At 42.5% G+C, this 14,443-nt stretch overlaps 1 protein-coding gene across 3 annotated transcripts; it reads right to left on the reverse strand.

Moving 5' to 3' along the window:
- Nucleotides 1-5,678: 5,678 nt before the first annotated feature.
- LOC104839817 (carbonyl reductase [NADPH] 1-like) lies at nucleotides 5,679-14,375 on the reverse strand. 3 transcript variants are annotated; one of them, XM_010580349.1, is made up of 4 exons: nucleotides 14,265-14,375; nucleotides 12,886-13,205; nucleotides 9,227-9,334; nucleotides 5,679-7,428 (listed from the first exon to the last, which is right to left on the reverse strand). In XM_010580349.1, exons 2-4 carry the CDS (start codon nucleotides 13,169-13,171, stop codon nucleotides 6,992-6,994), a joined length of 831 nt encoding a protein of 276 aa, XP_010578651.1. In that variant the 5' UTR covers nucleotides 13,172-13,205; nucleotides 14,265-14,375; the 3' UTR covers nucleotides 5,679-6,991. The 3 variants fall into 3 exon arrangements, with proteins under 3 accessions (XP_010578651.1, XP_010578652.1, XP_010578653.1); XM_010580350.1 differs by having other exon boundaries at nucleotides 14,249-14,375; XM_010580351.1 differs by lacking the exon at nucleotides 14,265-14,375 and adding an exon at nucleotides 13,485-13,654.
- Between the last annotated feature and the right edge of the window lie 68 nt (nucleotides 14,376-14,443).

The raw sequence follows: 14,443 nt of genomic DNA on the forward strand, positions 1-14,443 counted from the left end.
CCGCCCGGCCGCGGGGCTGCAGGGGAAGCGTCGGGGCGGCGCCCTGCCGGCGGGCCACGCCCGGGCTGCTCCCTTCGCTTGGTGCCATCGGCCTCGGCCGGTCTGGAAACAAGGCGGCGGCTGCGCGGAGCCGCAACCTCGCGTGTCCGTGTCCGTCTCCCACGCTGGAGCGTCGCACCGGCGGTCGCAGGTATGGGCGTCCCTGCGCGGAGCTGGGCAGCCGGGGCTGCGACCTCCTCCTCCAGGAAAACGCAAGTTTCAGCATCTCCATTGCGGTGAAGCCAGTAAAGGCACGTTTCACGGGTTTGCCTCTGTTCCGGCTGGTTTTAGGCTTGAAGCGCTTTTGACAAATTTTGTAAACACGGCTTTCACGGGGATTCAGCTGTCACATTGATAGCAGGCTCAAGTTCAATATAAGAACCCCTCTGTTCTTTACAAAAGGCTTGAAAGAAACTCAATGTGCTAGATTTTTAGTATTATGGCAAAAAAAGAAACTAGCAAAATACCCATGGAAAGTAAAATCCGTGATCGTGCCAGACAAGGATTTATACACTGTGGAAACATATTTAACTTCAGCTTCTTTTCTCTTCTCTTTTGTTTTCTTTTTTTCTTTTCTCCTTCTTTTAACATGCAGGCAGAACATAATCCTGGTAGTTCAAAGTAGCTGAAAAAAATCAAGGAAAATCCACCCGTTCAGTTATTCAAGATCAGATAACAGAAACTGTTAAGATTTTGATGGATAGTGTCTCAGCAATGATCTCCAGTAAGTTTTATGTTAATATACTCTTTTATTTTCCTGAGACTACCTGCCTTTCCCCTTCCTAGCTAGATTTTAGTAATATAATTTGATATGTTGTTCTTCTAGCAAATAAAAGCTATGGTTACTGGCAGCTAATGAGACTGCTGTATGCATGTGCTGGAAGGATGGAAGCAAGATGGGAAGGTAGGAAGGCTTCCACATGTGCTTTCACTCCCCAGTTGCGTACATCTCCAAAAGCTGGACCAGGTACCAAAAAGCACTGCTGGCCTAGCTTCAGCATATGTTACCTCACCATAAAATCTGAGCAATTGTTCACAAGCTTTCATACAGCCCACGTGGCTCGTGCACATTCCATCCGTTTGGGAAGTCAGCACTTGCCTGCAGCGCTGAGGTCAGCGTGGATGCCTGAAAGGCTGGGTAACCTCAGAGAAACGTGTAACACATGGGAAATTTGTGTGACAAAATATTAAAAAGTTTTGCAGTGATTTACAGCTTTATTACAGACCTGTCATAATTTTAAAAGACAAATCTTCAGAAATGGGGTGGTATTAGAGCACACAGTCAATCAGGTTCTAAATTCAGGTAGGGCTCTCTCCTAATACAATGACCTGACCTGATCATTTGAATATAACATTTTTCCTTAGATATACCTGACAGTAGGTATATCCAGTACCATGGGCATCAACATAGCCTAACTTTCTAAACTGCAAAGCCACCAATGTAAGTTTCAATTTCTAAATTTTAGGTTTTTGTAACTTTCAAAGGTAGTGTAGCTTAGTTCTTGGAAATAAAGGTCAGTTCTTCAAATACATGCCCGACAAAACAAACAACTCGTATTTTTGATGGTGTCCTTAACATAGGACACATATGTCCTAAAATATAGTATGTTACTTAGGATATTTTAGTTTCTGAGGGTTTCCTATCTTTTTAGAAGTTCTTTTTCTCACAAATCTGTGTTCTTTGACTGCACCAGTTGTATATGGGTGCCCAACTACTTTCATTTCATTCTGATTTCCACCTACCTTTTGAATCAATTTGCCATTTCTAACCTGAGACAGAGGTCTTCCAGAATTTCAAAGAACCAGGCAGTCAGGTAGAGGAGACAGATCCTCCTGGGGGCTTCTGCAGAGGGAATGTCTGCAGTATCAGGTCAGCTGCCGGCATCTGACAGAGAGGCCACGGAAGCGCTCAGCCAGCTGGGAAGCTTTGATCAGAACATGCACCAAACCCAACCAACCTCCGGATCAATTCACTTCATCTCCTTGGGTGCTTAACAAATCCGTTGGTTGGGAAATCATGTAAAAAATAACTCCAAAGGCTGTTTTGTATCAGAGGTTATGCTAATTCAAAGCATGCCTATCATACTAACTATTCAGGACTTTTTTCAGGAAAGGCTATAAATCTGTTTGTTATATGCACCATGGCAGCACTGCCCATGCTAAATCCTGGCCCTTGGGATGGGATCAAGTAATAGATTTACTGATGTAATCACTTCTGGAGACAGCCAGGCTGCATTTCAATCTAATGAACGTTCATGTTAACTTCCACGTGACGTTGACATAAATGTTTGATTTGTACTGGAAAAGTCACTCCAATCGTATATCACTTGTCAGATTTTTAAATTTCTTTTTAGAAATATCCCTCGCAATTTAAAATATGAAATTTCTACCACAAAACTTTAGCATTTCTATTTACTGAGGGAAGTTTAACAAGTTGCTTGCTGTCAGTATTTTATCTCCCTAGCAGAGTCTAAAACAATACATTCACAAATAAAACACCACCGGAGCCACTACTGCTGTATGTTCTCTAAATACCGTATAACTCCAATCAAGCAAAACTGACAATGCTCATCCGATCAGGGTGTCTGAGTATATGGGTACGTATCTGAAGAGAGATGGGGTGGGATTTTAAGACTGCTGAGTTACCACAACTCTAGATCAGTAGCAGGGTGCAAAGACAAGACAACAATCCAAACTGGGAAATGTGAAGTTGGGTATTGTTCATTCAGATGTAAGTCCTATGAATAGCTAACCTAGTGAAGCGATCTATAGATGATGAAAACTGGCCTCCAAGACCAGAACTTTGTCCAGCTAACAGTTTCCTTTACTGTCAGCTCCAAAATGAAGTCTTTGCAGTACAAAACCTGAAAAATTTCCACTGTAGAACACCATTATTGTTCCTTCTCTTTTTCCATTATTTGAGATTGAAAAGCTAAGGACGTTCCTATACCAATGTAAGACTGGAGTTTCAATTATATTCTGCATTTAAGTGTTTTAAGTAATACTGAGCGGCACATATAATCTAAATTTTCTTGCCATGTTTTTAGGCTGAGAGGAATGCCACAGCATTCAAAGTTAGGACACTGCCTACATGTTAGGTCATACTACCATAAAAGATGAGTTCAATTAAAATTATCTAGGGACATAAATAAATTCTCAGAGTTTTTCTCATCTTCATTATTTATATAAGAAAACACTTAAATGGAAAATTTAAGGAAACAATGTGTTCAGCTAAGTATCTCCTCTTCATTTTTTTAGGTAAATTGACCTCAAACTCTCTAGGCATGTCTACAGTGCAGTTTTGAAAACCAAATGCACTGCACTACACAGCATTGGAACCATAAGGGATACAAACACCTGGCCCACACGATAGTTGTCAGCATTGCAGGCGATCCAGATAGAAATGACCTGGTTGTAATCCCCTTTAGATTCAAGAAGGTTTAGAGCAGACCAGTCTCCTTACTGATTGACCCCATACCTTTAGATCACTGGCTTTCCAAAGCAAAGCTCTGCCGAACAGCTGGCCTACTACAGCCTTTGAAAATGACGGCTGCATTGTTAACCAGCACACTCGCACGTCTGTAGCTTCTTCTCAGAAAGTCCCAGAGGCCCTGCACACTGTTTACATCCAGCTGATGTGGCAGCAGGTACAGCTTCCACTCCCAGAGTTTTGCCACTGCTGCCTGACTGTGCCACTGCTGCATAAGCTACAGCATCCCCAAGAAACTGCCTCCGCTGAGCTCTCACAATTGTGAATCCAATTCCTTTATTGCCCCATGTCACCACAGCTACTGCACTGCCAGACATTTTCTTTGGCTAATAAACTCCAAAGTAAAAATGGTAGTGACATGCTGTAAAAAGAAAAACAGTAAATCAAGCGTAAAAGTTTTATACAGTAGAACAGATCATTACTATTTCATCCGTTTCCTAACCCTTAAACTTTACACAATAACCACTCAGCAAGTGTGCCAGAATCTGAAAGCAACAAAACACTTCAGACACAATGGACATGAGAGAGAAGCAGGGAGGCAGCTTAAAAAAAGAAAAAAAAAATTTTGGTTCAACAATGCAAGCTCTGTCCGAAGATCCAGCCTGCCACACACACTGTACAGTCTGTCCTCTGAGTCTGCTCTCAGCAAACAGCCCTCCCCTTGCCAGTCTGCCCCATGCAGTCCCAGCTCTCTTCCCAGGACACGGTCCTCCTACCAGTGTCACAGGGGTATGTGCTTCTCCTGCATGAGCTCTTTCCTGACTCTGGTCCTGTGAACAGCCAATATTTTCTGCCTCTTGTTTCCACCTCCTACGGCTGAGGTTGTATCCACACAGCTGGTTCTCCTTCCTTGAGTACTGCACCACAGATGCAAAGGTTGTGAAAAGATCTGTCCTCTGTTCTTCTTTCTGTTCCTACCAGAAGAAACTGTCTATATTATAATCAATTTCACCATGAGAAATGACGTTTCTGAAGATGACTACTTAGCCATCATCTTCCACTTTGCTTCCTTACCCTGAAACAGGGTAAGTAGGTTTGACAAAGAAGAAGCACCGTGAAAGGGTTCAATATAAGAATTTGAAATACATCTTTTGTAAAACTTTCCAACTTATAATTTGTTTGGCTTGAATGTGAAAAAAAACCCAATAAACCCAGATCCCGAGTTAGACTTAAGAAGGAGCTTTACAGAGCGTAGAGGATACCTAGAAACTAATTTGTATTTAACAATGGATACTATCCAGCCAGTGTAAATGTACCTAGGACTCTTACAGTCTGGTCTTTGTACAAACCACAGGAAAGCTGGGTCAAGATTTGTTTGGAAAGCTTGTACCTGCCAACTGGAAGGGCATGCAACTTTTCAAACTTAATGACTCAAGCAGCATTTCAAGTATGAAGAACTAGGTATGATTCTCCACTGTTGGATTACATCTCTTAAAATTGTGCACAAATTACTACTAAATCAGAACAGCCATGTTTTATTTTGCCAAGATACCATTAACACAACTAGAAGAGCATATACAAACTGTGGTTCTTTCTGTTGCACATCAGAATGATAGTCAAGTTACTGTATTAACTGGATGGCTTTTGGAGCTATCATACCATAGGCAGTCTGTTGGTAGTATATAAAATGCATTAAATACTTTACACAGGGATTTTGTAACTGATCTGTTGCCCTTTTCAAGGTCTCAGATTATTTTTCTTCATTGAGAATAGATTAATATGAGAACTTTTGGGGCAGCATTCATCCTTCTCTTCAATGAGCTCTGGGGCATGACTTATTTGGCAATACTTCCATCTTCATAAAAACAATAGCTACTGTATCCTTAAAAGACCAACTAATAATCACACCTTTGTTCTGTGCTGATAAGCAATTACTAAAACCACACATATTATTTATGTTCAACGTCTTCCACTCCTAGACTTCCCTGAACACAAACTGTACCAGGGGAAGCCAACGTAAAACCCAGTCAGCTAAGCCACGTTGGCATTGTCTTGCTGACTCCTGATTAAGAATTAACATGCCCACTACTGATTTGTCATTACTAATGACAGGTTTATAGGCAATTGTTTACAGCTCCTTCTGTGTCTCACACCAAGAGGAAGAGGGCAGCAGCCTCCCCCCGCAGAGCACAGTGCTGTGCGCACAGAGCAGGGCCCCGGCACCCCTGCCATGGCTTTTCTGCTGGCTGGCAGGACATGGTAGAGAAAGAGCTGCACGGTGCTAGCCTGGGGGTGACCAAACCCCACCTCACTCCAGCTCCTTGCAGCCTGGGGCTGTCCCAGGTGCCCTGCCCTACCCCCAGCTTGCCTCTGCTGCCACCCTGCTCCACCTTTACAGCTTGAAGTGCCATGGCAACCTTTCAAGATGAAGCATTTGAAATGCAATAACCAACATTTAAAATGAGCAAACCAGTTTGGTGCTTTCCATGTTACTGCTTCCTCTACTTGTGATTTTGCTTAGATGACTTGTTTTGGTTACCATGATAATTATGTATTTCAGTCCTATCCTGTAATAGTACAGTAGCATTTACAGTTCATATTCTCTACTACACAGAGAGCACTTAATCCAGGTTCTTAGTAAGGAAACTTCTGGCTGTGCAATAAATGAACTGGAAGTCCCAAGGAATAGTTTGCTATATCAGTTCTGTAGTTTATTTTCTCTTTATATAGTCCAAATGTCACACATTCCAGCGACCAACTTAGCTGCAGAAAATGAAAGTGTATTTCCAAACATTATAAATTTTTAGTATCAGAATAAGCCAGTTGGATGAATACAAATCAGTAAGTAATCATTTATTGACATACATATTAATAAAGCCAACTGATTAAAGTACTATTAATGGGATGTCACTGCTATTTTTATTTTCACCTAATTCCATTTTGTACTGATAATAAGGAATCTCTATAGAGCAGTGATTCTGTTCTAGTCTTATTAGCCTCCCTCCTAACTGGTCAGACTGTAGCTCTCAGAAGACCTCCCTCCCTCTTTAAGAAACCCTGGACAACCTCAAGAAACAACTATGGTCCCTAGAAAGATCTATTGTGCAGAGAAAACATAAGGCATCTGCTCCCTCATCCCAATTACATGTCAGAGATCTGTCATGGGGGAGTGGGAGAAGGGCTAGCAATGATTTAATTAAGAGTAAATTCTGGTAAACAAGGTCAGGCACCTCTGCCTTAGGGCAACACCAAATTAGCCTGTAACATCTGGGCTGGAACACCCACAAATCAGATTTTAGGCTACAGAATCAATGCTGTGAGCAGGCTAATAGAGATTGTTGGGAAGTGTACCCTAGTATAGACTTAATCCCACAGGAGTACCATAACTGTAACCCTTATTGTAATGATAAAGGACCCTGCTGCTGCTGTGGACAGGATGAGACTGCTCTGGCTAAATGCTGTACCAGGGCACAGGATAATCCACAGTCATATTACCGCTTGCATGGGTCCACATACATAAGCTCACCAGGTTCGAACAGTTTTATTACTAAGAAACTGGCCATGAGGACCATCAGCATCAGAAGGCAAAAGAGCCAAATAAACTGGGGTCTCAGCCCCTTCATCCGGTGATTTAGTGGCTTTAGGACCTGCCATGTCTGTTCTCACCCACCCAGGACAGCAGGCATTGAGAAGGATGTGATCACCTTTTCTTTTCTCATTTAACATCCGGGCTTGAATCCTGGACAAGACTGTGACACCGATTTTGGATACTCCATAGGCCGTATTTGGCCAACCCTCTTTCTCATGCACACTTTTCTTGGTATCTTCCACAAATTTGGTCATGAGTTCCACTAACTCATCCTCAGTGATCGTCTTGCTGCGAAACTTTTGCTGTAGTTCCCGGCTGCAGCCTCCCAGAGCTGAGCTACTTACCATACTAGAGACATTCACCACTCTACCTGGTAAAAGAGAATAAAGACTGATTACTTTTACACCGACTAAACAAGCCCAGACACTGAAGTGGGCTTGCTCTACAGTTATGTATTCACCACTTAGTTGAACACCTGTAAAATACTTTGTGTGGGCTATTTTGCCGAGCTTCTGGAAGATCGCAGTTAACTCAATGTCAAGTGTTTCTAGTGAATGCCATTACAAAGGGTTATTTAAAGTGTGACCCTGAAAAAGCTCTCTATCAAACTTGAGGTATTCATCCACGAAATAGCCTGTTATAATCTGTAGGCATACTCATAGAAATAAGTGGCTCTCTCAGTAATGGCAGCCAGACTTGACTCTTGAAGTTCTGGTCAAAAACGTTCTCACTCCTGCAACAGCTTGAGTAAAGTGCTGTGAAAATGTACCTCAAAAGCCAGAATAGAGAATTCAAAAAAAGCAATCTAGTTCTTAATGCAGTGAGACCATCAGCTTGTTTACAGAACACCTGAAGATTTACAAAGCTGTAGTAAGCTATTTATCTTCAGCACTTTAGTACAGAGGAATGAGTCAGCTGAATTAGTAATTCACTCATCTTCCCCAAAATTATGTTACACTGTTTCCCTCCTTCTTCCTAGTTCACAGCCATTCAGGTGATGAACTAGGGAATGAACGTCAGGACTTAGATCTCAAAAGCCAATGAAATGAATCCTTTCTGTTAATGACTTTATTAACATATTTGTCCTTCACCCTTAGTACAAGAGGACTAAATTGCAATTTTGGCACTGTTTGCTCTCTCCCCTACCAGCCCCCAAAATTCATTTACTCTATCCTTTCCCTCCCATGTAGGCACTAACAGTTCCCAACTTCTCTCTCATCTACTCGACTTCTTTTCTCTTAAAAGCCTAGATGAATTTAAATGTTGGCATAGACAACTTTCATTCATAGCAGCAAGCACTTATCCAAATATCCATGAAAATATCTACTGATCACAATTCTTTTCAAGACTTGTATTTAAAAAAAACCCTTAGATTTGGTGTAGGTATTGGATGCAAATACCCTCCTTTCAAATCATCTGTGATATATCAGTAGTATTCCAGGGCACTTTCAACACTGCCAGGTTTTGAAAACAGGAGCATTCTGTGCAGGAGAGTCATCTAGCGAGTACAGATTATTTGCATGTTCCTAACACCTCTTTATTATCGATGCATCTATCTTCTTTGACCCTGGTCCATTATAGTTACCATTTTTGGTAAAGTGTTTTCTTCCAGTTCCTCCTAACATCACCAAATCACAGTAACTTGATGTACATCTTCAAGTGCCATTTATAACTACATCACTAGACACTTGCAAATACAGCAAAGGCTGTGATCTAGATAGAGACAGACCAACAGCCTATTGAGAAGGTTTCTTCAGCAGTAGCAAGAACAGGCATGTCACATCAAACTCAGCTGAAACACTATTTTTAGGTACTTCCTTATCCTAGTTGTATCATCAAAATGTCCTTTCTGAAGCAAGAACAATTTATGTAGGCAGATATCATGGACAGAACATGGATAAGTTCTTTAAGTCTTCTTGAGGGCACCACGAGAATTCTACTTCAATCCGTAACAGAAGAATGCAACCAGCTTGGAAGTAGATTTAAATATACACAGCAGAGACATTTTGGGGGTCTAGAAAGGACATCTGTTCTCTGACCTACAGTACAGCAAGATACACTCCTCTTGCTATGAGGCAGAGTATGTCTGAGACTGGACAGGATTTTCCCATTTAATGAGGACCAAAATTTACATAAAACTATTTCTCTACTTGTTATGTTACACTTACCATAAGGCTTCACAAGAGGCAACAATTCTGTGCAAACATTTCTGGTTCCAAAAAAGTTTGTCTTCAGTGTAACCTCTGCTTGGACCGCAAATGGAGTTGTGTCATGAACTTTTCATAAGAGGTGGTAGTGAGGGAGGAAGAAAAAATAATTAAAAAAAAATCAGAATTGTACTACTGTTTGAAAGGAAGTTACCAAACTACCAAAACCCAAAAGTTTATCTTCGTTCCTTTTTTTTTTTTTAATAATTAGAAAACAGGCATATGATCAATTAAAATATATAAGAAAAAAGCAACATTATTAACACTTATATTCTTACTAATGAACAGACATAGCTCTGCAATATTATATTAATAATGAGCCAATTATGTTTTCACCTCTTCTTAGTTGAAGGTTTTAGCTTTGCCCCAGGAAAGCCAGTTGTATCGCTCTGTAGTCATTTGCCAACCCACAGGCCGTTTGTCTTTCTGCCTTTTATATGGAAGAGAGAAGGAAAGATTGCTCTCACAGATGTGCTGCCCAACATGCTCACTGACCTGCCTGCACCTACTCACACCTAGTGCTCAGAGTCTGCACTGCCACTACCACATGCAAGTAAACTTTGACGTGCCCTCTCAAATGCATAGCACAGTACTTTGCCACCATCCTGACATACCAGGGGAGGGGGCAGAGGGGAAATCAGAAGGGAAGATCCTGAATCTAGGATGCTGCCACTGAAGATGCACAAGTTAGACTACCAGCCCGGTACTATCATCCAACAACAGGGCAGACAACTGCTTCTGTATCCTGACTCTTACATTGTCATGTCTTGGGTTCTTAGCTGGGGCTTGAAGTCAGGGTAGTGCTGAACTGCATCAAACACTGTAAAAGATTCTATGAAGAATGCAGGGGTAAGATTTGGTGCAGTCTGAAAAAAACAAACAAAAAAACCCCAACCAACCCCCAAACTGATAAATACTTGTGTCGTAAATCACCCCCTGAACTGACAGATCTGTGCTAACACAAGCAAAAGAGTGGGAATTAGCAGCTAGGAAAAGGAGCTGACTTAGGTAAGCAGAAGCAGACCATAGAACTGCACTGTAAGGGTATGATTTCATCAGACAAAATTGACACCTTGCCACCAACAAAAGTGGGGTAGGATGTGCCATCAGCTGACAATTTTTCTCAGCAACAAGCCACATGCTATGCATCCTCCACTTTGAGGGGGAAGTAAGAGTTAAAGTTACAACATTCCTTGTCTTTTGCTCAGGCTCTCTCTCTGCAGTGATGAAGGCCACCTACATAGATAAGGCAGGTCTTCACTTGTCTCCATAGCCCAGACCTATGTAAACTCAAAAAAGAAGTAACAGGTCATTTAGTATTTAATGTAGTTGTGTTTTTACTGGAGAACACAGCTTTAATGACTCATTTATACTCTCAAGCAATGGGCACCAATGGCATCAAGTTTTGCAAATCTTGCATTTAGATCCAAGACAAAGCCAAATCATGACCTGTTGCAAGAGTTGTGACAGTGGGAGAAGAAAAGAAACTAAAAACCTATGCAACTCCGAACTCCAGCTTCCATACCCACCTTGCAAAAGAGAAGCTTCCCTACACTCCAAAACCCACTCATTTGTCTAAGGTATTATCACTTGTAACATCTGATAATACACACTCCCTTGATTTAACAAACATTACTAGAACGACTGTTATCACAGAAGCTCATCCAGAAGGCAATCCACAGGTACATAATCATTTTATACAGGAAGAGTTTTTGCTGGACTAAGGACTTTGCTGGACTATCTGTAGTGCGGTACCAAAACAGAACAATAAATTAAATTTAATGGCAAATCTAATCTTTGACAGACAGCAATAACATGTAATACTACAATAAAAGAAAGGAAAGCATAAATTCTAGGATGGTACCAGAAACCTGTCGAGGCAAGAAGAAAGCTCGGGTAGAAATGCTAATCTCAGAAGCAAGAATTAAAACCAAAATATGAGATAATCATCACAGCAAGTTCTTACACAGGTGTTAAACCCTCTAGCCTCTGTGCTAGATACTTATACAACAAGAGTTACAACTGGCTCCTTTATCACACTTCTTAATTGTATGACCTACTGCTGACTCATAGTAAGCTGTCAGCTTGAAGAAAGTCTAGGCTAAACATCTAGAAGCAACTTCTGAATAGAAAAATCTATGATGTAGTAAAGGAAGTAACAGAAACTCCACTGCTTATGCTATTTCACTTATCTGTTCAGTGGCTCCACAATAATAAATCTAAGCTCTTTCACAGATGAGCTCTAGCAAATCTTCCTGCACCAATTTGAAGAGGTTTTATTTCACCTGTCCAGGTATCCACCTTGATGCAGGCTACAGCTGCTGCACAGCTGGCAACAGGAAACACACACTGCACTTCAATTGCTGTAGTTGCAGCCCAGTCTTGCTAAAACTCATTGTCACTAGTAGGTTGAGCTAAGGCCCTGATTATGAATTGAAGAAATACTGGTCTGAGCATCTGCAGGCTTTATAACTGATAAGCATGGACAGAGACACAATCTTTTAACTGTTGCTGCAAGGTTTTAACACCTCTCTATCTTGAGCACATCCTGAAGCTCAGACAATTATATTAAGAGTTGCCCCTATTAAGCTGATCTTGAACACAAGCAATCTTCCTGCAAAGTACCATGCAAAATATACAGTGGCTGGACTTCAGAACATCACTGCTGCACTCCCACTTCATGAGAAGCTCCATATTCAGCAGCAGGTGCGGTTTGATCCATACTACCTGACAGGCCTCCTTAACTCAGGCTGTGAGCAGATGAGCTTGAACAGTTAAACATCCTAACTGGAGATCAGGCAAAGAGATTAAAAAAACCCAAACCCAAACCAAAAACCCAAACACCAGAAAATATGGAAAGAACAAGTTTGTACTGGAAGAGAAATGAACTAGTAGTCATGCTTGTGATATGCTCTATCTGGAGCTAACATGATTCTCAACTTGTTTTTATAAACACTTACAAGGAGAATGCACTTGTCTACCTTACAACTGCTGTGTCTTCCTCTCTTTCCCTGCCTTCCTGCCCACTAGAACATGAACGGGTTAAATTCTTGCTCAGCACAGCAAAATTTAAGGTAACTGTTCGATAGGTAACTGAATGGCCTCAGGAAGTTAAAAAAAAATAAAGATGACAAAATCACCCAGGGCCAAAGGTTCTTTTTTATCAACTGGAATCAGATAATGATTGAGCAGATAATGCATAGAACAAAGCATGAGGCTTGCAGAAGAGAGAAAACACAGATCCCTAAGGAACACGGCTGATATTCACACAGATGATGGGCTCCCATGGGCCTGGTGATACTCATGGGCACTGAGGCAATAAACCCAATTCTGCTCACATGCACTGGGTGCCTAAAGCATTTTCATGCTCTGTATGTGATTCTAATACAATACCCCAGGGAAGCATTTCTATGTGCACAGTTAGCCTCAGAGGAAGAGCCATTTCATATTGCCCTCTCATCATGCTTAAGAAGGTAGGCAGCTTGCCCAGCCAAAAAACCAGCATGCCGTTAGCACAGAAGTCCCATATAAGAAGCTTTGTAAAATCCCTGATGTATCTACTATCCTTCTCCATGTAGCTTTGTAGCATATAGGTCTATCCCAGACAGTCTGCTTCCTACCTTTGAAAGCGATCCCTGCATTGTTAACCAGCACGTTCAGCCCTCCATACTTCTCCTTTAGGAAGTCACGGAGAGCTCTGATGCTCTGCAGATCATCAATATCCAGCTGATGGAAAAGTGCATGCAGCCCTTCCTCCTGGAGCTTTGCCACTGCTTCCCGGCCACGGCCAGGGTCTCGGGCTGTCAGATAAACATCCCCCGGGAACTGCTTGCATAAAGCCCGCACAATTGCGAATCCAATCCCTTTGTTGGACCCGGTCACCACAGCCACTGGCACGTTGGACATTGTCCTCTCTGAATGTATGCCAAAGTGACAGTAACTGCGAACAGCAAAGAAGAAAATTTCACACTCAGATGGACAAAGATGGCTATCTAAAAATGGATTAAAGTGGTTTTTTTCTTTAAAGTCCTATTCTGAATTCCACTTTGAATTACATAAAACTACATTAGAGTGCACACTAACTGTAACTTACTTAAGTAGCATGATATATTTGCAGAGAAATACATGTTTGGTGTTAATGTTTTGAAGAAAGCCCAACCACTCATTGGGTTAAAAAAAAAAAAAAAAAGAAATAGAGTCAATGAGTAATCTTTAGTACCAAATTAACTTTCAATGGGAGTAAGCTCTTCTGCACATACACTTTACAGGAACACCATTTCCTTCTTTTGAGGATATTCAACTGGTTCAGTTCAAGCACTGATACAGTCAAAGCTGAAACACTCAGGCTCAAAAAAAGGAGTGGCTTGATCTTCAAGTCTCAGGCAGGAGAACGTCCGTTTTTAGAGGGAAAGGGTGGATCATAGATTGACTACAGTGTTTCTTCTGTTTAACACACCAGTCAGCTCTAGATACAAAGCCTGCTTGCTGTTTTTTTCGCAGACATAGCACATTTAAAGAAGATGCATTTTCCCCATAAAAGCAAGTCTAAAACTCTGGTTTTGTTCACTTTTGACTTAACTGCCACCTCCCTGCCAAATGAGCTTGTAACTAACCTCAAGCAGGTGCCTAGCGAGGATGAAATCCTAAACAGCCCCCAAAAGGCTGCCCAGGTACTGACTGACTTCACCAGGCCCAGGAGCTCCCTCCCGGTTCACCATCAAGGTCCCACCTCGCCGCAAACCAGCGCATTTCACTCACTACCACCTCCCCAGAAACAGTTTTTCTTCCTAACGGGAACGCAAAGGCAAACCCCCGAGCCACGACGAAGCCTGACTCCTCAGGGGACCTCCCTGCTCCCCGCAGGACGACCCCGGCCGCTGACGGACGGCCGTTACGCGCCCCCGCCGCGCCCCGCGAAGGGGCAAAATGCAGCGAGGAGCTGTGGGGCAGGTCCGGAGGGGCAGCCGGCACTCCCTCACCCACCTCCAGCACTGCGTGCCTTCCCCCTCACTCCTCAGCAATGCGCGGCGATGAGGAAAGGACGAGCTGCCCGCCAGCCACAGACTCGCACGCCGCGGGGGGGAGGCGAACCCACCTAAGATGGCGGCGGGGGAGCCCCGCCTCCCGCGGCGGGCGAGGGCGGTGCGGGCGTGTGGGGGCCGGCGGCGGGCAGCGACG

This window comes from Haliaeetus leucocephalus, unplaced genomic scaffold (genome assembly GCF_000737465.1).
Source record: "Haliaeetus leucocephalus isolate CR32 unplaced genomic scaffold, Haliaeetus_leucocephalus-4.0 Scaffold702, whole genome shotgun sequence".
Lineage (NCBI taxonomy): Eukaryota > Metazoa > Chordata > Aves > Accipitriformes > Accipitridae > Haliaeetus > Haliaeetus leucocephalus.